Raw genomic sequence first — 26,683 nt, 5'->3', positions numbered from 1 at the left:
ACGCGTCTCTCTCTCTCGCGCGCGCGTGAATTCACTTACGCGAGTCGAGTCCGAAATTGCCGGTCGATCCTTCCGGCACGAGCAGCGGGGGGAGAGAGAGAAAGAGAGAGAGAGAGAGAGAGAGCAGCAGGCCCCCGGCCGGACGAGAAGAGAGTCGGTGGGACGGTGTTTACGTGCGCTCTCGCCAGTGTTTACGCGTCGACAAACATGGACGACGCGGTTCGGGAGCCGGAGAGGAAGAACTGCACCTTTCTGTTCAAGAGGCGGAAGATCCGCGGCAGCGCCGCGAGAAAGCGACGAGGAGCGGACGGCGGCGATGGTGAGTCGTCGTCGACGTGCGTCGACCTGAGTGCGCGCCGTCCCCGGCGCGTCCGCCGTGTCGAATAAGCCTGGCCCGATCTAAGTTTTAGGTTATGTGTGCAAAAAGACGCCGTGTGTGGATAAAACGCGTTTGTATTGATTCCCACGTAGATAGCAGCGAGGATGAGACCATGGTGGTTAAGAAGGAGAGGAAGCAGGACGATCGCAATCCCATGGTACAAAGCGTGAGTGTTTTCGAGCCCCTGCGCCGCGACGGAGACGCGTCATTTCTCCTCCGCTCGGGGCATTTAAATGGCGCAGTTAACAAGCCTTGCGCCCCACCGAGCCGAAAACCGTGTCCGAGTTCTGGTACCGGGAAATATGTGGTCGATCAACTTGCATCTCTTGCGAAAAATTGGCCACACATTTCTCGGAGCTGGTACCTAGACACAGTTCTTGGATCGTGGACCACGAGGCTCAAAGCCTTGCGTCCATGATTCAAGAACTGTGTCCAAGTTCTAGTTCCGAGAAATGCGTAGCCAATCGCCTTGCAGCTTTTATGGAATAGCTGCAGGTTGATTGACTATGTATTTCTTGAAACTAGAACCTGGACACAGTTCTTGGATCGTGGACACAAGACCTAAACCTTGTGTCCACGATTCAAGAACTGTGTCCAGGTTCTAGTTCCAAGAAATATGCAACCAATCAACCTGTATCTTTTATGGAAAAGCTGCAAGTTGATTAGCTACGCATTTCTTGGAACTAGAACTTGGACACAGTTCTTGGAACGTGGACACGAGGCTTTCTAAAGCTCCGCGTTGAACTTGTGAAAGCATAACTTGATTCCTTTCCGTTGCCGCAGACAAGCGTGAAGAGGCAGCAGGAGAAGGCCAGTTACAACGACGCCAGCAGCGAGGACGACGGCGTGACTGTGTCGTATAAGAGCAACAGAACGGCTCTGCCAGCCGGCCCGAGCGACCAAGGCGCGACGGCTATTCTTGAGACGGAAACGGAAAAGGACCGGGACGCGCAGGCACTGTTCGAGAAGGCTCAGAAGATAAACGAGGTATAAACATGATAAATCTCTTTAGGTTGCCAGACATAAAACACTGTTTTAAGGCTGTCTTTAAGAGTATAAGACAGCCATTCTGCTCGGGCCCTTACTTTAAGACAAAGATCTAAAACAGTCTTGGGCTTAAATTACATTTGTCGCGCGACAAAGTTTTGTACTCTTGAGACAATGTTGTATGTTTTAAATCCTTGTTTTAAAGAATTTAAAGCAACGCGCAATAACCGCCTTGCGACTTAAGAATACAAGACAGCTATTCTGCCCTAAAAGTTGTCTTAAAGATATCTTTGCGACGCCTTTTAGACATACATTGCTATCTGGGCTACGGTAGTCTTAAGTACAAGAATGGAAATACGAATACTGGCCCCGAGTTTAAAACTGACTTACTGAAACAGCTAACATCAGCCGTAGTTTTCTGTCCCGATTATTAGGAACTAGAGGGGAAGGAGGACGACAAGGTTTACAGGGGCTTGAACAATTACGCGCAGTACTATAAGAAGAAGGATACCGCGGCTGGAAACGCGTCCAGCGGAATGGTGCGCAAGGGACCAATTCGGGCACCGTCTAATCTTCGAGCGACGGTCAGGTGGGACTATCAACCTGACATATGCAAGGATTACAAGGAGACTGGCTTCTGCGGTTTCGGAGGCACGTGGCGTTACATTTTAATTAGCCTTTCCCAGGATTGGGAAAGTTACTTTATAAAAGTATCTAGTTACAGTAACAGTTTCTTCGCTAAAAATGTAACTAGTTACAGTCACAAGTTACCAATTCTGAAAAGTAACGCGTTACAGTTACAGTTACTTCAAAAGTAACGAATCGTTACTTTGCAGTTACTTCCTTGCAATGCAAATAAAAATATCAAATCTGCATTTGAATTGTAAAGCGTCGATAAAGGCGTTGTGCGTAAAGGCAAGGCCTGCTGCAATCTGTGGAAGTTTAAAAAATATATAAAATAACTATTAATGTAACTATTAAATTAGTTACTAGTTATCGAAAAAAATGTAACTGAGTTAAGTTACAGTTACAGATGGAGAAAAAGTGACGAAGTTAAGTTAGAGTTACTAAAAGAAAGTAACTGTAACTGTAACTTCGTTAAAAGTAACGAGTTACTTTCCAACCCTAATCTTTCCATAAATGTATACCAACCGATCTCGACGCAAATTCTTCTCTGTCGCGCAGATAGCTGCAAGTTCTTGCACGACCGGTCGGATTACAAATTGGGATGGCAGTTGGAAAGAGAAGCCGCCACCGGCGAATACGACAACAGCGGGGACGAGGACGACAAGAAGTACGAGATTGACAGCGACGAGGACAACTTGCCGTTTAAATGCTTCATTTGTAGGAACGGCTTCACAGATCCCGTTGTTACCAAGTATGATTGTCAAAGTATATCCGAACTCTTAAGTTGACGCTTTCAATATGTCTTTCACGGCTAATCCGCGACTACTTTCAGGTGCAAGCATTACTTTTGCGAGAAATGCGCTTTGGAGCAATATAGGAAAAGCACGCGATGTTTTATCTGCAATACCCAGACTAACGGCACCTTTAACCCAGCGAAGGAACTTATCGCACGAACCAAAGGGGAGGACAAGGAAGCGCCTGCGGCGAGCGACGACTCCGATGAAGATTAATATATTTTTCCTGACAAAAAAATTGTCTCTTTCCACAATTTTGTAATAAATAGCACTGTAATAAGTTGACGTAGTCTTAGAATACCGTCGATAGAATACGCTTGTGGAATTTTCTAGGACGACTAGCGGTGAGTGAACGATCCTACAACTTTCCGAATTTTTTTCTGAACGCTCAATTTATCGAACGGCAGAAATTTTTAACGGGGGGGTTTTTTTTAATGCACCTTGTTACATAACTACTGCAGGTCAGTAAAGATATGTACATACGTGTACGCGCTTTTATGTCTTACAAATGTTGTACTCTACAATAATTCCGTGTTTGAAAAACGAAAGTAATACTGATATGAAAGCACAATACAATTTATGCGTTAATATTTCATTAGTACGTTTATTTCTGCTTCATGATACAATGGATGCAATACATTAAGGGTGCGCTCGGGAGCTCACTATCGGCGCTACTTAGAAAGTGTCGGTCTATTTTTCTTCGACGTATAATGAGCAACAAAGATAGAATGACGCTTTCAGCGCTAAGTAGCGCTGATAGTGAGCTCCCGAACGCATCCTAAAACGGACGTTTCGGCTCCAGCTTGGAGCCATCTTCAGCGTTAAATAAAGTTCGTTTCTCACATTCTCTCCCGTTCGATGATGAGAGCTTTGGAGTTGCCGGATCGCAAAGCCATTGATTTAAAAGCTATATAATTGTGGTCGTATTGTCAAAAACGGGAAATAAAATGAAAAACGTGGCAAAAAAAATATTTATTAATACAAGAGATGTAAAGGTGGCGTCAAAGTGCGGTCAAAAGAACAGTCAAGTTGGATGCTGTATACAAATCACTGATGACAGTAAAAGCAAAAGTAATAAATAATTCAGTTTCATATTTATTTATACACATATACTAGGCAGTGCTGCAGTATACTCGATACATTAAAACACAGGTACAAGAAACGCACCATTACCTCTTCCTAGCAAATACATAAAACATTGTTCCTCACCAAGCAACAGTGTTGATACGATTGTACGTTCTTTTCAACAGTGCGTAAAATATTACGGAGTAACTTCAGAATCACTCGAGGAGGCCTAGGCAATGCTGCAGTATACTCGATACATTAAAACAGGTACAAGAAACGCACCATTTACCTCTTCCTAGCAAATACATAAAACATTAAAGAATTTAAAGGACTCAGAGCCGTGACAGGATGGTAGTGTCTAAATATTCTATTCTAAATTTATTGCGAAAAAATTTGTGTTGAACACATACGAGCCTTACTAATTTATTTAATTTATTTAATTACGCGGACGTGAAAACGCGTTTCTTACTCTCAATTTAATTATTAAATCGGGGGGAGGGGGGGAACGTAATATTGGGGATACATTGTGGAGATGATACTGTGTTTTAAAGACTGACAAATCAAGTCGGCGCACAGTTCTCGATTTCGAATACTGTCATGATAGGTGGCACTTGGGAATCAACATTAGACTGTATATTGCCATGTGCCTCGGTGGTCGAATTGGTTGAGACGCCCGCCTAGCGAGAGGGAGGTCCAGGTTCAAACCCTGGCCGAGGTGATATTTTTTCGCAATAAATTTAGAATAGAATATTTAGACACTACCATCCTGTCACGGCTCTGAGTCCTTTAAATTCTTTGAAATTTGTGTTGAACACATACGAGCCTTACTAATTTATTTAATTTACATAAAACATCATTCCTCACCAAGCAACAGTGTTGATACGATTGTACGTTCTTTTCAACAGTGCGTAAAATATCACGGAGTAACTTCAGAATCACTCGAGGAGGCCTAGGCAATGCTGCAGTGTACTCGATACATTAAAACACAGGTACAAGAAACACACCATTTACCTCTTCCTAGCAAATACGTAAAACATTGTTCCTCACCAAGCAACAGTGTTGATACGATTGTACGTTCTTTTCAACAGTGCGTAAAATATCACGGAGTAAACTTCAGAATCACTCGGGGAGACCTAGGCAATGCTGCTGTATACTCGATACATTAAAACACAGGTACAAGAAACGCACCATTTACCTCTTCCTAGCAAATACATAAAACATTCTTTCTCACGAAGCAACAGTGTTGATACAATTGTACGTTCTTTTCAACAGTGCGCAAAATATCACAGAGCAACTTGAGAATCACTCCGGGAGGCCTCTCCGAGTTTAGGCACCATCTCGCTGGCAATTATCGGGCTGATGATTCGCAGGGGGAACTGGGGTCGGGGCGAAGGCGCTACTCGCGTCGGGCGTCGCGACGCAAATCGATACGCGGCGCAGGCGGCGCGTCGACGGCGGTGTACGCGGCGGCGGCAGTGTTGTTTCCCTCGTACTGCGAAGATGTCACCGGGTCGTGCGTTTTCCACGGGCCGCCGCCGGGAGCGAGCGGTACGCCCGCCATGTCCGCGGCGCGCCATCGCGACCTAGGAATCCCGCGAGATAAATCCGCGCCTCCGACGGCAGCCGCGAGGTCCTCTTTGATATTCGGAAAAGCGCGTCGCGAGCTCGTTCCGCGCGGCGCCGCCTCCCGCCTCTACGCCGAGAATCGATCCCCGACGGAAGGACAGGGCGCGCGAAACGCGACGGGACGCGAGAGCGCGACGTCCGGCGGGTCCTGCGGGTGCGTCGCATCCTCCGACGAGGTGGAGCGTCGATTCGCTCATATCCGTCGTATCCATAACGTGTATTTATAACGGGGGGATACGCGCCCGAGTGTGACGGTGACGCTCGCCTCGCGGGAGGTTCGACGCGGCGGGTCATTGAGGCAGGTCGGCGTCGCAACGAAGGGAGATACCACTCGTACCGAGAGGCAGAGCTCGCTCCTTTAACGTACATATCCCTCATCTACGTTGTCCGTTATGTAAATATTAAATTGTGAGACCGAGTCCCGACGGGACGTCCAAGTCCGCCCGCGCACGGGATCGCCGCTGGCGGGTGTCGTTACGTAAAATTATTCGCTCGGTGACGGACGATCGACGAGGTGGTGCGCGCCGCGTCGCCACGCGCCGCTGAATTAAACAGCAGCCACCTATTATTTCATTCTCATCGTCGGACCGCGGAGCGTCGATAGTCCTCGTCGTCGCGCCGACCGACGGCGAGAGCTGGCGCGCCCAGGATTTCCTCCACCCCGGCGAGACCCGCGAGCGGAGAGGCGGCTGACGTTATCATTGGGAAGGTGCAGTATTTCACGGCGACTCCCTATCAACCAGGTGGGTGATTTACGCGCGGCGCGATAAGAACGCCGTGATAAGCGGCTCTAATGATATTAGCTCGCGCCCGACAGCCGACGGCGACATGCGTGCGCGTCTATTTCTCCGGACCGCGATTTGCTGCATCGCACCGCGGGTTTTCTTTTCCTTTTTTTTTTTGTTTCCCCTCCACCGTCTCCTCTATCCGCGGGGGCCGAACAAGCGACGTGGCGCGCGAAGAAGGTGGACCGGTCTCGGCGAGAGTTTGATTAATGGAGTGAGGGAGTAACAAGTGTTACGCGTTACATTTGTAAAGTTATCTCGACTCGTTAATGCTGTGCACTGTCGCGATTTAGCCCGTTCACGACCTCACGAGACCGCGTAAGTCCCACTTGGCATTCGGTGGTTTCCCCGGCATGTTGGAGTCCTGCTTAGAAAACAAAAAGTAGATAAAAGGTGATCGTGAGATAGGTTTCTAATATGAGATAGCAGACTTACAACATTCAATCGCAATTCAATCACGCGATCTAACAATGGCTGTGTTCTCCAGAAGTTAGCGCTTAATAAGCGCTTTATGCTGATTGGATAGATCTAGAAGAATAGCTCTATTTCAGCACAGATCTGAAAGTATAATCCAATGAACGCAAAGCGCTTAGCAAGCGCTAACTTCTGCTGGACACAGGCATTGACTTTTCCGCTAAACAGATTTCGCTCCAAGGGCAAGAAATTCGTGGTGCAATCGACAGATGAAGGTCTGTTAATTCTACGGAAACCGTCTCGTATTAGGAGCGTGTCTCGTAATAGGAGACTTCTCTAGCAACAAAAAGTAATGAGTATTTTAGGCTCCGACGAATAATGCAATCGGATAAATTAAGAGGAGCTACGAGCCGTGACAAAGGTTTTAGCGCCAAAAATAATGTACAGCGGATAGTCCTCTATTATGGGGTAGTAGGTTTTCAACGCCCAAATTCAATCGCAAATCTTTTCTCGCAACGATCACGCGATCTAACAATAAATTTCCCGCTAAACAGATTTCGCTCCAGGGGCAATAAATTCGAGATGGAACCAACAACGGACGATGCCTATTAATTTAGCCGAAATTCGCTATCTCGTATTAGGGAACTGTCTCGTAACACGGGACTTTCCTCTATTCTAATTACAAGGAAACATACGTCTCGGCCTCATTTTAGACCACCGTCAGCGTATAAAATACGAGGGTGCAGTTAAAAAAAAATAATAATCCGAGCATGAAATGGCTAACGAAGTGACAAATACCGCGCTACTTTGTGAAACGCGCTCGAACGCGAAGGCCGGACGGATTTTCTCTCTTATTCCGATCTCGTTTTCTGTTTATGAGCGCCGTTAATTATAGTCGGAACGGAACGAGCCATTGGCAATTAAACATGCACATGTCCTCACGACGACCGGTTTCGCGCGATAATCGAGTCCAAGAATAAGCCTTTATAAATCGCGTATCGCGCTTCCCTCCGCCGCTACGCGCCCGCGTCCGTCACTTGGCTCGTGTTCGTCGGCCCGCACTTATCTATGCATGTCGTGTTGGCCCCCACGTGCGGCGTATGTGCGTTGACAGTGCGTAACGGCCGAACACAGTGATAATGAGCGCGCGATCGTGTCGCGGGAGTCCGGACGGGCGCGCGCGCCAGCAAATGCGCGAGGCCTCGGCGTCTCTCGCGTATTAATTAACCATCAGCTATTTTTCTCTCTCTCTCTCTCTCTCTGTTTCTCGTTGACAGGACGAGATAAGCCACGCAGCGCTGGCTCCGAGTAACAAATTGACGTGTCGCTTCTCAGCCTCGGTGACACTCTCGAAATTGAAATTGTCACCTGGATCCTCCCAAGGCGAACATCCTCGTAACTCGTTACACTCGAATCGTGCGACGCGAAATAATAAAATATTGCGCTCGCAGGTGCAATCGTGCGTCCACAGACAAATTTCTGGCACGCGAGGGCAGCCAGTACCTTCTCGGCGAGCTGGTTGCCGCGGGTTGTCGTTCGTCACTCGCCGAGACCCGCTCCGACTCGCAACGCTGAAACGCGACCTCGGCAAGTAGGCGGCGAGAGCGAAGTTTCTCTCTGTCGAACTTGACATATCTGGAGATAAGTCTGAGGAGTTTTGTTATTCACGCGTGAACCTCGTTCGCGAATCCAAACGCCGATGGACAATCGATCCTCCGAAACGCTTCGCATTTCTCTCCCCCTCAGTTTCTGCGTGGCAAAGGACAGGGTTGGGAAGGCTACTTTACCAAAGTATCTGGCTACAGTTTTTCCGCTAAAAATGTAACTAGTCGCACTTACAACCCTGATAGCACATAAGTCTCAGTTATGTTGCAGTTATGTTGCAAAGACGTTTCAATGTCTTTGCAACATAACTGCAACATAACTGAGACTTGTTGTGCTATCAGGGAAGTTACCAGTTCTGAAAAGTAACGCGTCACTTTGCAGTTATCTGCATTTGAATTGTAAAGCGTCGATAAAGGCGTCTAAGCGCAAACGCAAGGCCTAATGCAATCTGTCGAGGTTTAACATGTGTATAAAGTAGCTCTTAAATTAGTTACTAGTTGTCGCAAAAATGTCACTGAGTTAAGTTACAGTCACGGATGGAGAGAAAGTAACGGAGTTAAGTTAGGGTTGCCGCAAAAAAAAACAGTAACTGTAACTTCGTTACAAGTAACGAGTTACTTCCCAACCCTGCTCATAATAGGGGACCTTCCTCTCTGCCACAACCCTGGCGAAAATTTTTAAGCGAGAGATGATGTTTATATTTATATTTATGAAGAGTTTTGTCGATAGTTGCATCGTTTGTGAAGAGTTTCATTGATGGTTACGCCGTTTCAAAGTACGTGGCAAACACCTGGTTAATTTCTTTAGTGACAATAACATTTTACAAACACTTAGAGAACTATAGTGGAAACGTTTGACATTGTACATCATTAAACGCAATTTGAACACTTGTAACCGTGAACGTGTCATAAACAACTGCATGTTTAAATTTGTATCTCGCAAACAATTCGATAAATGTTTTAAAACTCAAATGAAACATTGACTCAACACTTAAACAAACTTTTAATAAACATTATTTTCGGCAAGGAAGACTAATCTACAATGTGCTCTCTGCGTCTAGAAACACTCTGCTTTGCAGACAATAGATACGTTTAAAAAATTCGCGCAAGTTGATAAATTGTATATTACACATCGTATAATCGTACATCGTTGACAAATTGTTTAAGCGCTTTGATTTGCTTGTGTAAAATAGAATGTTTCTAGACGCAGAAAGCCGGGGTTGGGAAAGTTACTTTGTAAAAGTATCTAGTTACAGTTTTTTTCGCTAAAAATGTAACTAGTTACAGTTACAAGTCGCCAATTGTGAAAAGTAAAGCGTTACAGTTACTAAAAAAGTAACGAATCGTTACTTTACAGTTAACTTGTTCGCAGTAAAAATAAAAATATCACAACTGCATCTGAATTGTACAGCGTTGATAAAGGCGTTTATGCCCAGAGGCTAGACTTAGTGCGATATGTAGAGGTTTAAAAAATATATAAAGCAACTATTAATGTAACTATTAAATTAGTTACTAGTTATCGAACAAATGTAACCGAGTTAAGTTACAGATGTAGAGGAAGTAACGAAGTTGAGTTAAAGTTACCACCAAAAAAAGTAACTATAACTGTAACTTCGTTGCAAGTAAAGGCCTTCACACATAAAATTCCGTAAGGACGTAAAACGTGAGCATAAGAAAATCGACCAATCACAGTCGAGAACGTAAGGCAATAACGCAAGCAGTAGCAAATCCAATCTGTTGATTTTCTTACGCTTACGTTTTACGTCCTTACGGAATTTTATGTGTGAAGGCCTTTAACGAGTTACCTCCCAACCCTGCGGAGAGTGCATTGTAGATGAGGCTTAAAGGCAGAGCAGAGACAAAACGTTAATGCCCCTGCCGATGACGGCCGCTCTGCTTTGCGCGGTCTCGCGTTTCAAAAATAACCGACGGCGAGAAAATAGAGGACTGCGAAAACGCGAATCGCCGCGCGCGGCCGTGGCGGCTGCGGCGACATTGACGCTCGCGAGGAGGTTGACACGTGTATACGCGCGGCACTCACATACACACATACATACACTCGACTACTGTGCGTTACCCGCGCGCTCGTCTCACCCTGTGTGTTCGGAAAATGTATACGCGAGTCTACGCGCGCTACGGAACCGTGTAATCGGTTTTGGATCGATAAATCGTCTACGTGCGCGGTCGCGTTCGCGACAGAGCGCCGACGCGCTTTGCAAAATGTGACTAATTACAAACTGCGTACCGCGCGAGAAGATCCCCGGCGGACGCTCGAATCGCCGCGATGCGAACGCGCGCGAAAGGGCCCGGCGCCGTCGCAGGGGACGGTGGAGTACAATTTTAATGCCCTTTTTTGCGCGACTTTGGCGGTTGACGTAGTGACGCGTCTTTTTGTTCCCTCAGCTGGAAACCGTTGACGCAATACCGCAACCTTTTCGCGAGATAAAACTGATAAGGGCGAGCATTCGTCGTCCTGCGGCCAGCGAAGCGTTAATGAAGGACCTCCTGTAACAAGCGTTATTTTTTTCTTATCATAATTTGTGCCCTTTTAATTGCGTCCTCCGATATTGAAGGGGCTCGCTGCTTATTTCTCACAAATTCGCAAATCCTCCAGCCGTCTCTACATGTTTCGCAATTCCCATCAAACTCTGTGTGCACGTACTGTAACGCTCAATGCGGATCGATGAATCGGTGTGTAAGGACACGCGAATGAACCTACGCGCGCCGCGCCGGCAGGTCTTGCATCAATTCCGGGAATTAGTCAGCCTTGGTAGGACGCGCGACCTCCCGCGTGTGTCTCAATGCGGGCTCACACAATGCGCTGAATTATAGCCACGAAAGTAAACGCACGCGAAAGCTGCTCCGGTTACTTTGTGACGGCCGAGTAAGGTCGACGGTAAGGCCCGGTCTACAATGTTAGTTGTTAGTCAGAAGTCGGAACTGTATGTCTGTCTATTTTTCCTCGCCAAGAAAGAAAAAGGATCGACGTACAGTTCCGACTTTTGACTAACGACTTATTGTTGGGCTAAAATTACATTTGTCGTACGACAAATTTTTCAAGCGTGTCGATTGGCTGTCGAATAGAAAGTTTCTAGATACTCGAAAATTTTACTATCCCGCAGCCAATCAACATGCTTAAAAAAAATTTGTCGTACGACAAATATAATATTAGCCTTAGGCTGGTATTACAATTGTCGTACGACAATTTTTCAAGCGTGTCGATTGGCTGCCGAATAGAAAGTTTCTAGATACTCGAGAATTTTACTATCCCGCAGCCAATCAACATGCTTAAAAAAAAATTTGTCGTGCAAGTAATAGCCTTAGGCTGGTATTACAATTGTCGTACGACAAATTTTTCAAGCGTGTCGATTGGCCGCCGAATAGAAAGTTTCTAGATACTCAAGAATTTTACTATCCTTCAGCCAATCAATACGCTTAAAAAATTTGTCATACGACAAATGTAATACCAGCCTAACAATTCGTTGTACACCAGGCATAAGACTGTAGGTCCGCCGTGGAACGCGAGTCGAGGGATTGCCGAGGACAATGTTTTCCACCAACCGCCTGTAAAAAGAAATTGCACGTGTCTTACGTTGCGTTTAAAACCGCTTACGTAAAGACACGCGAAATCTCTTTACGTAGCGTAATCTTTCTCGCGCGTTAACTCGCTTACCGAAACTACACGTGCGCTACGTTGCGTTTAAAATCGTTTACGAAAAGACCCGCGAAATCTCTTTACGAAGCGCGTAATCTTTCTCGCGCGTTAACTCGCATCGAGCTCCGATTACCGCCGCGATATGTAAATGCAACGTGTTTCTCTTCCGCCGCCTTAAATATGCAAATGCCGAGTTATCGGCGGCCGCGGCTGCGAAATAAAGTTGTCGGACGGGTTGAATATTTCATTTGTCGCCGTGACGAATATCGCGAACACAATGAACCTTGGTCAGTGAACCGCGCTTATAGACAAGAGACGTGACGCACGCCTTTCCGAGCACGTGTGCGCTACACAACGGACCTTACAGCTGCGGCGCATACTACAAGCATTATTAATGCCCCCATTTCTGCTAATTTAGATTAGCTTTAATCTCGGGTTTCACTCGTTATCACTTTTTAGTTCTAAGAATTCAAACAAAGATGTGCAGGCTGACTCGAGATCAACGTTAAACTCCACGCTGGTGGAAATGGACATGAAACGTATAGGACCCCAAGGACAAGAAAAAGTCAGGATGATGTCAATTTGATGTCATATTGACCAAATTTATGTCAAATTTAGGTCAATTTGATGCCACATTGACCAAAATTTTACATAAATTTGGTCAATATGACATCAAATTGACATCCTGACTTTTTCTTCTCCTTTGATGTCATATTGACCAAATTTATATCAAATTGTGGTCAATTTGATGCCATATGGACCAAAATTTGACATTGACATCATCCTGACTTCTTTCTTCTCCTTGGAACGAGGGGTAAACCGCTGACCAAAATCATGCACACCAATGCCTACCAATCGACCAAGTGCCCAAACTAATGCCCAAAAATTGCCCAGTAATGCCTAGTAACCCAGCGAGGAATGACTGACTCGTCGATCGACAACGTTTCGACGAATCATTTCTCACTGGGTGATGCCCAGTAATGCCGTAGTTCTGTACACCGCAATGCACCCCAGCGGTTTACCCATCGGTACGGGAACGTTCGGTATCGCGAAAATTGCCAACTGACGCTCGATCTGACGAAATAACGATTGTAAAACGCGATTATTAAAATACCGAGGATCTTCGCGCGTTCTTCACGCTCCGTCGCGACGCAAAGCGACCGTTTAATATTATATCGATAGCGTCGGTGAAATGAGGCGTCGCGAAAGCAAATAAAACCATGAAAAAGGCAGCCGCGAAAGTCACGATGACGCGCGCCGTATAAAGAACGCGCGCCGGGCTCCTCCTCCATCGTAGAAAATCAGCTCGCTCCCGCGAAACTGGGATATAGTTGCGCGCCCGCCGCGCTTTTCACTTCGCCCTCCGGCCCCGACTTCCGGCTTTGTCTCCAAACGTCAATATTGACTCCAACGTTCCCACCTGTATATCTCGGCTCGCGCTTTATCTTATCTGCGCGCTAATGCGGGGCGCGACGTACCGAAAGGGGGCAAAGCCTTTCTACCGTCGCGATTTTCAAGTTCAGTCCGCCGCGAGAGAGTATCTGTAATCGAGGCGGAACGCGGTTGCGATCGCGATCGCGATCGCCATTTATGTCGCGAGACACGCGGGGGGAGGGATGTAATTATATCGCGAGGACCCACGTCAGAGGAGACGGGGATTAACGAGGCGCTCGCCGGTTATTGCCTCATTATCCGGTTAATCTCGCTTCCAGATGGTTTCTGGCAGTGATGCCCTCATCGGAGGAGGAAAGCCAGTGGCTCGTTGGCAGCGGGGGCGGCCTCGCACCCTCCGGCGGCAGCGGGACGAAAACGGGCGGCGGGGAGCGCGGCGCGGCGAACACTAGGTCCGGCCTCTACACCGAGGAGATGACGACGCAGCCGGCGAGCGTCGCCACGGCCGGCGTCAACTCGGCCTCGGCCGACTCCGCGGAGCACGACCTCATCGACTCCAGCGCGGACGCGACCCTCCTCGCGCAGTTTCACGAGGACGCCATCAAGCAGGTGACGGATCGCTCCCCTTCCCCCCCCCGCCCCCCCACCGCCATTCCCTCCCACTCACTAGGTGCGTTCCGCTCGACGCGTAATGCATCATTTATCCTTGTCATTCGTCGGATGTTAAATAAGGATAAATGATGCGTCGAGCTGGCGCCCCACTGTGCGCAATTCGTTGGACATTCGATTTTACTTAACCACGCCGGTCGTGATTCGCAGATTTATCATTCGTAATTTGTTATTTGTCGTTTCGCTCGTGTTAACTTGGACAACCTTTATCTGCTATTGCAGGGATCCCCCGTGTCATAAGTCTGCAATCAGTCAAGTTTCAATATTAGTCGGAAAAAAACTACTGTTTTCGTCAAAAGGCCGCGCACGGCTAGCGCGTCACCGTGAATGGCGAATCGACCAATTTCTCCTCCACACTATTCACGAGTATACGATGGCCCGTATAGCACCAAAGCTTTCAGAAACATTGCAACATTGCAAATTACAATGTAATATTGCACAGACGGCTCAGAGACATTCAATTGTAATATTTCGCCAACAACGTTTCAGTAACCTTGTAGAAATATTATAAAGTTTGCAAGATATATTTGTAACGTATTATAATATTATTTAGATTTTTCGAATTTATATTATATCTCATGTATTCCAAACGCAGCCTAATAGTCTCGTGATTGCCGATATTGCTGCATGGTATCGGTAGGGCACTTCAGATTTTAATAGATGAAGTTTGAGAATATACAATATAATAGACATCCAAGAGCGATAAGAAAAAACGTTTCAATTTTTTCTTACACATCTCTTGGGTGTCTTTATATTCGCAAATTTTATTTATTAGGTTGTTCGGAAAGTTTGTTTCAAATTTCCTATCTATTATAAATACATATGTATATAGGAAATTTAAAACAGACTTTCCGAACAACCTATTAAAATCATAAGATCCTGCATATTTATATAAATAACGTATAATGACCCATACAGCACAGATGGTTGCAGTTACATTGCAGAAACGTTGCAATCTTGCAGGTTGCAGTGCAATCTTGCAGAGATATAAAATTGCAAACTTTCGATAACAATATTGCAGCAATGTTTCAAAAATAATAAAAATTACTATATTTTCTATTAAAAAATTTTTTCTAATTACGAGAATTTTATAATGTTATTTTCGTCGATACCAATAATGCGCGAATTATTAAGTACTTGATCAGTGCGGTGTTGCTCGGAATCTCCATCTATTGCGAAGCGACACAATCTCCTTAGGTTGCTTCGCAATAGCTTGCTGTGTATTGAAGAAGGCCCGGATGCATATGTAATTAGTAAATTCTCTGCTTATGTACAACAACAACAAATTATTACAAAAATATTGCACTGCAGCATTGCTATAATGTTGCACCGCGATCTCTCTGAGGGCGGACATTTCAACGTTGCTGCAATCCTCCAGAAACGTTGCAGCAATGTTGCGCAACGTTGCTGCAATATTGCAATCTTGCAATGTAACATTTCTGCAATCTTGCTGCAATCTTTCTGTGCTGTGTGGGGAAATCAATATTACAAATACATTGCACCGTGCCACTACTGCAATGTTACATCGTAATACGTCTGGGGGAGGACATTTCAATGTTGCTTCAAGCTTGCAACAACGTTGCTGAAACATTTCGCAAGCTCCATGCAATGTTACGATGTTGCAGTGAAAGGTGTATGCGATGTTTCTGCGATCTTTCGGTGCTGTATAGTGTATGGGAGGTGTATCCATAGTATAACTAGGAGGTCCACTCCGTTCATTCGTTTCGTTTCGCGTGTCGATCCCTTCTGCGCATCCGAATTTTATCCTCTCGAGCAATTTTGACCTTCCAGCTCACGGAGGAGCGAGAGTGAACTGCTAAATCGCCCCCGCCGATCGCGAGACAGCGGCGGCGAATCATTTTGAACGCGATGGATATCGATCGCTCGAGTCGTCGAGAAGTATCGATCGCGCCGCGCCTCGATCGTCGCTCGATTCTGCCGGCGAGCGCGGGCCCCCCCATTGGCGCCCCGTCGCCCGTCGGCGCGTCGAGAAGTCGCGGGACTCGCGGGCCCCCGCGACATAAAAATATGCGGGACGCTGGGCGGAACGGAAACATAACATAACCTGGGCGAAATGGCGTCGCTCGCTCTCGCCCGGAGTGAATGAGATTCTGCCCTCGCGGATCGGAGCCCGTCTCTCTCTCTCTCCCGGCGAAAATGGACCAAGTCCTGGACGAATCGATCGTTAAGGCAAAATACGTACCGCGCGAAGTACCGGGCTACCTCAAGGATTTCCCAGTAAACGTTTTTCTTGACGTCGCGCCGCGGAGGTTACGTCTCCGCGGAAAAGAGAAAACGAATGCACACCTAATGCCTTTTTTTTACCACTGCGGGTGAACCTTAATCTCGGCCCAGTGAGAAATGACTGTCGCTCCGACGTCGATCGATGAGATGACAAGTAAGCGGACGTTGAACGACAATCGTTAAGATCGCGCACGTATCGTGGCACGTATTTATTGTTTATTCAGTGTGACGAAAGGAGTGGCCCGTCGACTCGACACCCGAGGAATTACGTGTGCATTACATTTTCCACCGACGAACGTTTCGCGAATGTTAATTTGCGACACGTAAGCTAGGCCTGCGCCGTGTAAAAATTAACCGATCGAATGTAATGTTGCAGGCTGGCGTTGGCTATTTCCAAATACTCGCCGCTTTCTGCACGGGTTTGAGCCTAGCGGCCGACACCGTTGAGATTTTCGTCGTACCTTACATACTGCCGAGCGCAGAGGTCGAGCTTTGCATCGAGGACAGCGAGAAGGGATGGCTCGGTGAGTTTTGTTTTCCCCACGCGCGAACACTCGCCTCGCGACGCTGAACGGCAATGCTCTTCCAGGCAACATCACTCTCGTCGGCCTCGCACTGGGCGGCTTGTTCTGGGGCGGCCTCGGCGACAGATTGGGAAGACGCAGGTCCCTCCTCTCGGCCATGTCCGTGCACGCTCTGTTCAGCGGCGTCGCGACATTCATGCCCACCTACGGCACTTTTATGACAGCTAGATTTTGCTCGGCTCTCGGGTAATTTTCCTTTATCCGTCGTAGATTTAAGATACGCGTAACTCGGTATCGTTTGAAGCAATGGAAGCTAAGTGGATCACTTAAATATTGCTATTATTTGGTTTGCTATTCAGTGTTATTCCTTTTTAAGCTAAAGGGATTACTTAGATGTTATTATTTAGTTTGCTACTTAATTTATCGTATTACAGAGTGGGAGGAGCGGTACCACTGGCATTCGTGTATCTCGCGGAATGCTGTCCACGGTTGAGCAGGGGCCGCTGGACGGGCATACTCGTGGCAGCGTGCGCGCTCGGTGGCGTTTACGCGGCGCTCTTAGCTTGGGCGGTAGTGCCCACGACGGGAGAGATGGTCGTCCTAGAGAATAAGGAACACTTCAGCGCCTGGCATCGTTTCTTGTTATTATGTTGCCTGCCGGCGTTGTGCTCGACAATCGGTCTCATCTTTCTACCGGAAAGTCCAAGGTATCTCATAGAGGCCGGTCGAGATGTGGAGGCGATGATGGTCTATCAGGTAAAAATGTGTAATGTGGAACGATGGTACAATTGTATACTTAATACCTAATATTTCTCGGCGATTTAATGCTTCAGAGGATATACAAGAGAAATAACGCTCGGAAAGGCGCAACGGGTACTCAATATCAGCTTTCTGAACTGGAACTTCCGACTAAAAGACCTCGTGGCTTGGCACCGCCGTCTCCTAGCAATCACACTAGCGTTCTGGCGGACATAATTTATTCCATTGAAATGGTAAATATTCGAGAAAGGTATCGCTACGCGACAATCTTGACCGCAAGAGTCAATTTGTTCTTTACCCGCAGTTCTGGAATTCTTTCCTGGAATTATTTGCAACGCCTCATCTACACGTGACTTTGGTACTGTTGATTATCTGGACCGCTGCTTCATTCAGGTAAGTTTCGAGTCAATTTTCAGGTAATCTCTATCGAACAGAAATTTCATAAGCTCATTCTATTTTTATTATGTTCAGTCTTTACGGTCTTATGATATGGTGTCCCGAATATCTGAAACTTTTGCGAGCGAGGGAATACGAAACTGAAACTCAACACTTTGTTAAAGAGGAATATAATGGTACAACGTTTACCGGTTCTTGGGAAAATCGTCAGTACAAAGACTCTATATTCTCGAACTGCAAGTACGGACGTTATTTCAAGATAAATCAGTGGAAAACGACCAAGTATTTTCCTATAAATATAATTTTCAACTGTTTACAGATTTACTAAAATGGTATTCAGCCATGTCGATTTTGACAATTGTACCTTCCAATCGGTAGAGTTCAGTAGCATTAAGTCTAGCAAAACCCACTTTAGAGACAGTGTTATTGTATATTCAAAGTAAGTAACATCGCTTGTGCAATGTTAAACATTTTTATATTCATCGGTGTAATCGGACGTGCATACTTTGTTACAGATTTGTTGACACAGATTTATCCGCACAAGTTTTCACCAGATGTAAATTGGAGAATAACACGGAGCTGAGTTTAAGCGGGTCCTGTCCGACTCTCGATCTCGATTATAACATTTATATCGAAGAGGCGTTGCATGCTCATCTCGTTGCTCAATTGGCTTTCGTGCCCGCTGCCGTGCTGGCAGGTTTGGCACTCACCGTTCTCCAGCGGCCAAAACTGATAAGTTGGTTGACAAGTTTTGTTACAGACAACAAGTGGATTTTAAGTGTAACTTTAACCGACCCTTGGTCTTTTACCATTTAGGTTTCCCGCTTTTCCTCTCTTCCATTGCTGCATCATGTTTGATGTTAATTCACCAAAACAGCTCGGCAACTCTTGTATTTGAAGGTGGTTTCACAGCCCTTTTTGCCGTTGGGTGGACATCGTTAACTTTGGTGACAGTCGAGAGCTTCCCCACGCACTTAAGGTAAAGAAGTAAAAACCTTGAGGATATGAACAGCAACGAAAGTCCATGTCATATTGAAAGAAAGCATTTGTTAATATCTATAGGTGTACCGCTTTTGGGCTCATAGCAGCAGCTATAAGAATATCGGGTCTGATAGGAACCACAACATATCAGACATTAGTGGATACGCCTTTAATCGCGCCCGCACTATTGACTGCGCTGGCACTACTCATCGCTAGCATTATAACTTTTAAATTGCCTCATACTCATACTGTCTTTTTGTAAACTTTCCATCGGTAGAAAAGAATATCAGCAACGCATATCTAAAGCTAAAAGTTTGTGGCACACGACACAAACTTATATGATACTTTATCATCTGTGACGAATGAATTCTTCGAAATGTTGACTAATCTCGAATGTGTCGGAGACATAATGGAGGCATGCTATTCCTTATTCTTAGGATTTATTCGAAAAAGAAAAAAACTGATGTTCAAGACATGTCAATAATTTATTGATCAAAAGGAGAAAATTTTTTAGAAGCTGAGACTTTGTACAAAGTTACATATCCTAAGTAATGAAGCACTGTTGTCTTTGGCGGCACTTGCATATCTTGAAGCGCACAGAACGTTCACGGCGACTTTAGCGATCTTTGCTAACGCAGAATAACTTGAAGTTGGATCGAAGCACTATCCTGTTGTTCGTGGAACGTGACCGACAACGCTACGTGCGAGCGATACTAACGTTCAGGAATAATATTCAAGGGGGAAGGTTTTCAAGAAGAGCGGACGTTTCCGTGCGCAATATAATCACTCTAATATAATCACTCAACTATTTTACCTTTGACGATATATAAACCGTTATGCAAGTATACTGAGCAAAGGACACACACATATGTGCAACTATTTTAATAAGGCTTATGCCATGAAACGTGTCAATTTTAATAGAGGATGCACAGTCATCCATAATGATATATCATATATATTAAGAAACATTAATTAGAGAGGTGTATCGGCAAATGCAGTTTGATATCTCAATTATTATTCCAGAGACGCAACGCTTATAGAAGACATAGCTGTTCTTACTTTCAATCTATAGATGGAGTAATATCGATACACGATGTGGTGAAACCTGGATATATTCCTATACAGTTTGCGGAAGGTACCTGTATTCTCGGAGAATAACACGAGACTTTGCATGAATATCCATCGCATACAGACCGCTTGTGATGATACAACAAATCATTTTATATTTCTGTGCGAAAAGATCACTCTATGCACGGGAAACATTCCTATGAAGGGAAAGTAATCGAGCAATCGTTCAGTACTTCCGCTTTTTACCGATTTATTAGCATGCATTAGATCTGCTAACTAGACGCTAGAATGCCGCTGATTCGATAAATGGCAGAGAAAGAAAGAGGGGCATGATTCATATAAACGCTGCCGTATGAAATCTCAATTCCTAGACGAAGACTTTCGAGCGAGAAACAAGATAGAGAAAATTCAGCTTCTTAGCGTAAAAGAGATTATCATCTTCAACGTTAATTGTCTTCAAGCTTACAATCAATTACATATATGAACGTGTGTGTCTGACTTTCTAGTGATGTGTATATTAAAACGTAGAATGTTATTTTCTACGAGAATCAGGATCACACGTCTTGACGTAAATATATACAAAATGTAATATCTGTGTAATATTCACTTGGAGAAACTTTGCTAAAGTTTTATCATTGCTGAGACGACACACAGTGGATGATACTGGCAAGCTGGAAAGAATATCAAAAGAATCTCTGGAAAAAGAGAGGCAACTTATTTCTGGGCAATAAGAATGTGAGAACGATGAAGATGGCGATGACGTCTCGCCTACTAGAATTCAGAAAATGCACCTCGTGAAGTCTCCGAGGTGTTCATCAAGACGGGGGAGGACGTCGGCAGATTTAATAAGATAAATGTTTACGTCCCATCACGGTTAGTGAGTTTTTTTTTCATATCAGACTGTTGACGATCGATATATATGTACACAAGAGATTAATATCCGGGCCGAGGTTTACGAGCGTCTCGTCGAGAGAAGTGGAGAGAGACCATTGCGATGACCGACACTTGAATGCCATTACACATTCCAGTGGTTCTCCTGGGGACGATTTCTTTTCTCCTTCAATGAAAATCCTAACGGAAGTCGTCCGTTTCTGCTTAGGGAAGTCGCAATTCGTCGTAAACTTGGTCGTGGAGCGAGTTGTGTCGGTGAGGCAATTGCGACTACGTCAATCTGCGTGATATCGAGTCACGTGGATCACAATACATATGGACGAGGGATTTGGACCACGAAATTTAAGCATGCTTACGAAACTCGTCGGGACCATACGACGTTCTTAATAGCTTCTTTTCAGATTGGAAATTAGCCAAAGTACAATAATGTTGAGTCAACACCGATGCCGGCACGCACACACGCAGCTCCACGTAATTAATTCTGCTACAACATTCAAATCTATTGTCACACTCGTAGATATATATTTATATATATATAATATATACCACATTTTACTCGACATATCATATTTATGAGCAAACACTCTAGATTTGTAGGCCTTAGTCAGACTATTGACTAGAAACACACGTAGGAAAAATACGTAAAGACGGTCTCGTGCGAGATGACTCTCGAGTAAAGTAGACTGATCGAGTTAGAGGATCTGCCGAGGCACTATTTCCTATCTTGCGTTTCCTTAGCGAGTTACGTTTAGCCGATAAATATAGCGTATATACATTTTTGTTTTATACAACGAGATTATCAACTGATTGGATGATAAAGAGGGGATGCAATACTCGTGCAATCTGGTCAAACGTGCATTTTACTAATACTAAGTTACAATTACTCGACGATTCTACTAATATTACATGTAATTATTTATTGTCATCGAGGATGTTACATACCGAGTATACATATCACGCTAATCAGACTGGAATTAGCGATCAGTTGGTAATCACTGTGTCACGGAGAGACTGCTTCTTATTGTTAAAATTAAAAGGATTTAATTAGTTAAGATCTTTTACATATAGCCGGCAATGACGCGTGAGACATTGTACAATATATCATTTCTACTTTAGAGTTTACGTTTGGTCACACATTCGACTGATCGCATAGTTTTTTAATCCTTACGATACGGAAATAAGAAGCGACACTTTGAGGCGAGGTTTTTACGCGAGATTGTATGGCAATGTATGAACAAGTGAGAGATAATGTCTTTTAAAAAGTGTTATCGTAAAATATATTTATATCTGTCGAGTTTGATTACAAAATTTATAGAATTATTTTTTAACAAACATGAAATTACACAGCAATATTTATTGTACATTATCGGTCGTGTCGAGAAATTATGTTAAACAAATGTAAGCAGAAAGGACATTTTACTATCGATATATTATCATTATTTCGTGTATCAATACTTCTACGAATAGAATAGGAGAGTTAATTTTGCACTCTGTTTTTTCCTCTCGAGTTTTCTCACTTAAAAGTTCGTATAATTGTAAGTTTTTATCAAAAGTCTACTTCACGAAAATTGTACCGTTCAAAAGCGATTCATAGACAAGTATATTTTCCAAAGTTACATGACGTAAAACAAACTTTATTTACATAATTGAAATTAATATAGCATCGTTTCCGGCCTGCTGCGTTGTACGTTCATAGAACACTAATATTGCTTTCTGCACTGAGCTTGTGAAAAAAAAACTGTTGCGAAATATTTTATCGTAATAATTAAATAAGTAAAAATTATTAGGTTTCTTAGCGACAAGTCACTTTATTTCGAGAACTAATCCAAGAGAGGATGTACATTATTTTTAGGGTACACGTCTCGGGAAGAATTGCACGTAGCGCTCGACACTACGTAGGAAGGCAATTAATTTATTTTACATTGCTAGAGGAAATCCGCGTTTAATGCGAGTTGTTCTATTATTCGTCGGTTGACTCATTTGTACATAGTCCTTATAGCGGTAGTATAATTCTCTAGTATAATTTCAATGCCGATCGAAGGGTATAGATAGCCACTAGATCGTTAGCCACTAGCGCGTCTAGATCGTTTAGCGTTATCGTTTCGCTCGGCGCGTCCGTAAGGCCGAGAGCGAACGCGAGAGATTATGATAATCCTTCAAGTAATAATTTCGCCAGCGAGTCCAGCGCTCGATGATTTTTTATAAATTGTATAAATTATATCATTATATTCTGCGAGAAAGTAGATACTTTGTGCAACGCTTTGAACGAGAGCAATTGCAAGCACACACTTTAATGTATATTGTATATCTAATATTATAATATTAATATATTATATACATTAGTACATATTATATAATATTTTAATGACGAGAGAGAAAGCCAGAGAGAGGGGTAGTGACGATGCGTTTTGCTCACGATATACTTTCGAGCCGCACACGTTTTTACGCTCTTAGAATCAAGTCCACAGACACATAATAGCAATCATTTTATAAATCCTGTTCTTTCAACATCGTTTGATGGCGAGGTATCGAACCGAGAAAGGTAGAGAGAACGTCTTCGGAAAGTTCGGAATTTCCGCGAACGGCGTGTTACTGCGTACTCGCGGAAACATTTCGATTTTCTCGAGGCCGAAACGACGGCGACGCGACGCTGAGCGTGGCGAAGAATGCCGGGAGTCCGTTTACACATTGATCTCGTCGTGTAATTTTCGTACAATAAAATGTCGCGAGTTGTGACGGTATTTAATAAGGTTCCGCAGCAAAATGTACGAATGGCATTAATGAGAATTTTATTGAATCGAAAGACACCTCTTCTATACCTTTCCGTGTCCCGTGTTAATCCTACGAATTCTCGGATATACGTACCTTTCCCACTGGATTTCGATCAAAGCCTTCGCAACGAGTGGAAAGTTAGACGTTCTATTAGAGACATCAGCGGGCAAAGTTATTATTATATTAGTATTATTCGATGTTGTAACTTGAGAAAATGTAAGACATCATCCAAGGAAGCTCGAAGCGCTTGTTTCATACACTTTTATATATTTTACATATTTTAACGAACAGTTGAGATATACATACATATGACTATCATTTCTTAGGTGATTTTACTGTATCTTAATTATATTAAATTAAAATTTGCGAAGGTATACGCGTCGTTAATAGTTTTAATTTAATTTTACAAGTCCGATTCTTTGTGTGAGCTTCTTAATTCAAGTTTATTCCAATCTTAAAACTCTCTCTCTCTCTCTCTTTCTCTCTCTCTCTCTCCCTCTCCCTCTCCCTCTCTACCTCCCTCCCTCCCTCCCTCCCTCCCTCTCTCTCTATTATAATTGTTGCAAACAATGATTACAATATAATTAAGCGATATTTCCTTAATAGCAGTGGTTAACGCAGGGAATTAAGTTATCGACCGAGAAGCGATCTACTTGTTCGGCAGTAGGTAATTCGAAGATCAATAATCGATCGCGAAGGACTGCTTACCTACACTATACTATGTATTAAAAATATTTGCCTTGTTCCAGGTATACTGCGGAAATATTTCGACACAATACCACACACCTGGTACGCATACATATACACACATATTATTTATGATTATCCGTATCTTAAGATGCACAAGACAATTTTCGGCGCCCGCTCGCTCTCGCCTCATTATTCCTTGTCGCAATAACAAATCGTTCCAGCGACATAACGCCGATTCGTTTAATAATATACATTAAAATTCCCGACAAATTCCGATGCGCGCGCACGCGCGCGCATGCGTGACATCCTTTAGAGTCGATCCAGCCGAGTGCAGACCTTGAGCTTGACCCTGGAGATCCTTCTCTCCCCCCCCCCCCCCCCCTCGCCGCCGCCCTTCGGCGCCGCGGATCATGTGTCGGAGGATGATCCATGTTGAACGAGCCCTGACCTAACCTATTCTAGGCTATGTCTCTGTCCTCCCATACAGACAAAGCCTAGGAGAGGCTAAACCAAGTTACTCGGTTCTTCTTCCGCCGAGCCTTCCCTCTCTTTTTATTTTTTGTCTTCGTCTGGTCCGCTCTTTTTGCAGCCTCCTTCCCACGGTAGTTTCCGCTCTCCTGGTAGTAGTTATCCTATGTCGTATAATAATCATTAAAAATAGCGCGCGAGTATACTTAAAATGACAAATCTTAATACAGCTAACTGCGCAGACGTTTCCGACGTGAGCGAGGAATCTTTCTTTTTTTCACGCGACTTTTCGTCGCTCTGTCCAATGTTGCACGGATTACCCTCGCTACTTTAAGCCACGAAGTGTCATCGCTCGTGGTAAACGGGATTCGAGAATAAACCGGGATTTCAAAGGAAGCCCAGAAAGAAATCGTCGCGCGAAACCCATTAGGTATTCTCTTGATGTCTTTAATATTTAAATTACAGAATTATATGTGCATACATTATAAAGCTAGCCTTGGTAACAAAGTAACGAGAATGAAGGAATATCAAATAACCCTGAAGAAGCTGGGTGAATCAGATATTATTTTTTATTATCGCCATATGTAACATGTATATAGCTGCAAAACTCAAGTTCCTTTATTCATATTAATATGAATATAACGATGGCCGCGATAAAATTGGAAACTAGTTAAAAATGTTTTTTCAACTTTCTCGAATACTCTGCCTATCTACCGAAGAGAATAATTTATCACGATGATAATTTGCAAAATGTGTCCAGCTCGACAGCAGCGATAAATAAAAAAAAATTGGGGAGCTAGATAGACGTACGTGAGAAAGCCTGGGGAAGGTAGAGGCAAAGAGGTAAAAAGAAAAAGAGAAACGCCGATTTAACAGTACCGCGCGTATTCTCTTACGAGGAGTAATTTTTGCGACGGTGGTCCGGCCGACCGGCACAAAGAAAGCGTGTCACGCCTAAAAATACGCGGGGCACGCAGGTAGGTAGACGTGGAAAGGTCGTAGGGACCCGAGACGGAATACGGAAAGAAGAAAAAGGAGAGAGACAGACAAGAGGGAATTGCACAAGAGATGGCGATTTGGTATTCAAATCGCCGGGCGGGCGGGCGGGCGCGCGCCTCTCCTCTCTCACTCTTATTCTTTCCTCCTCTTTTGCACAGGACCTCTTCGTTTTTCCTGAACCTAACATGAGATAAAATATAAGACTAAAATGTGTGCGTGCGGAATGTGATATTACAAGATGCGCATAAATACGAACGAGGAAATCTAGAAGACGCCTTCGTCGAGTGGCGAATGGATATGAGAGAAATCGATGTTAACTCGTAATACTTGTATTCAATGTTTCAACCGTCGCGAGACCACGGCGAAACGTTCTTCCACGTCCGCTGGCAGGTAGAGAGAGAGCCAAAACTCTTGTCATTCTTATTTCGTCTCTCGATACCAGTCCCTCGTATCTCACTCGTCTTTCTCTTATTTTCACGTTATCGCGTTAACGATAATTTTTCGGATCCCCGTGCACTTTCTAAAGCCGACGCCGTTACGTAAACGTTCGACTTATCCTCGGGTAAGTGCGTTCAAGGTCTCCTCTCCGCTACGATGGCTCCGCGATTGTATCGGCGTGTCGAAACGCCAGTTTGTAACTTGAAAGTGGAGGGAAAGAATCGTGCGCGCATCGTAATTTACATTGCTCGACTCCCTGCTTGCCGAACGCGGGGATCGCGGTGTAACGGAATCGGGAGGGCATCCGTCCGAGACGTGACTCGGGTATCGGGCTAACGTTTGTCACCTACTTCAATGTCAAAATAACGTTCTTGGCGACGAAAACATTAGCTTGCTACCTGGAGAACGTCGCGTCAACACGCACAGAGGTGGCAGCAAAGTTTCAAGTCTGATCTT

General features: G+C 44.6%; 2 protein-coding genes, 1 long non-coding RNA gene and 1 other non-coding gene across 5 annotated transcripts; 3 read left to right on the top strand and 1 right to left on the bottom strand.

The window, feature by feature from the left end:
* Positions 1 to 119: 119 nt before the first annotated feature.
* LOC105558408 (RING finger protein 113A) lies at positions 120 to 3,869 on the top strand. The gene is made up of 6 exons (XM_012006068.1): positions 120 to 319; positions 472 to 545; positions 1,163 to 1,366; positions 1,801 to 2,017; positions 2,552 to 2,744; positions 2,826 to 3,869. The coding sequence occupies exons 1-6, from the start codon at positions 208 to 210 to the stop codon at positions 3,001 to 3,003; spliced, it is 978 nt and encodes a 325-aa protein (XP_011861458.1). The 5' UTR covers positions 120 to 207; the 3' UTR covers positions 3,004 to 3,869.
* LOC105558409 lies at positions 3,555 to 4,786 on the bottom strand. The gene is made up of 2 exons (XR_001008670.1): positions 4,717 to 4,786; positions 3,555 to 4,147 (listed from the first exon to the last, which is right to left on the bottom strand). It is a non-coding gene; the product is annotated as an uncharacterized LOC105558409 (long non-coding RNA).
* Positions 3,956 to 23,663, top strand: LOC105558410 (synaptic vesicle glycoprotein 2B-like). 2 transcript variants are annotated; one of them, XM_012006069.1, is made up of 13 exons: positions 3,956 to 4,119; positions 4,758 to 6,221; positions 13,649 to 13,937; positions 16,618 to 16,765; positions 16,831 to 17,011; positions 17,200 to 17,521; positions 17,599 to 17,757; positions 17,829 to 17,917; positions 17,996 to 18,160; positions 18,240 to 18,359; positions 18,436 to 18,656; positions 18,737 to 18,899; positions 18,983 to 23,663. In XM_012006069.1, the coding sequence occupies exons 3-13, from the start codon at positions 13,665 to 13,667 to the stop codon at positions 19,161 to 19,163; spliced, it is 2,022 nt and encodes a 673-aa protein (XP_011861459.1). In that variant the 5' UTR covers positions 3,956 to 4,119; positions 4,758 to 6,221; positions 13,649 to 13,664; the 3' UTR covers positions 19,164 to 23,663. The 2 variants fall into 2 exon arrangements, with proteins under 2 accessions (XP_011861459.1, XP_011861460.1); XM_012006070.1 differs by lacking the exons at positions 3,956 to 4,119; positions 4,758 to 6,221; positions 13,649 to 13,937 and adding an exon at positions 16,033 to 16,235.
* Trnaa-agc lies at positions 4,498 to 4,570 on the top strand. Its single transcript has one exon. It is a non-coding gene; the product is annotated as a tRNA-Ala (tRNA).
* Positions 23,664 to 26,683: the final 3,020 nt, after the last annotated feature.

This window comes from Vollenhovia emeryi, unplaced genomic scaffold (assembly GCF_000949405.1).
Source record: "Vollenhovia emeryi isolate VEMERY1.0 unplaced genomic scaffold, V.emery_V1.0 DF939347.1, whole genome shotgun sequence".
NCBI lineage: Eukaryota > Metazoa > Arthropoda > Insecta > Hymenoptera > Formicidae > Vollenhovia > Vollenhovia emeryi.
This window is presented reverse-complemented; position numbering and strand designations above follow the sequence as displayed.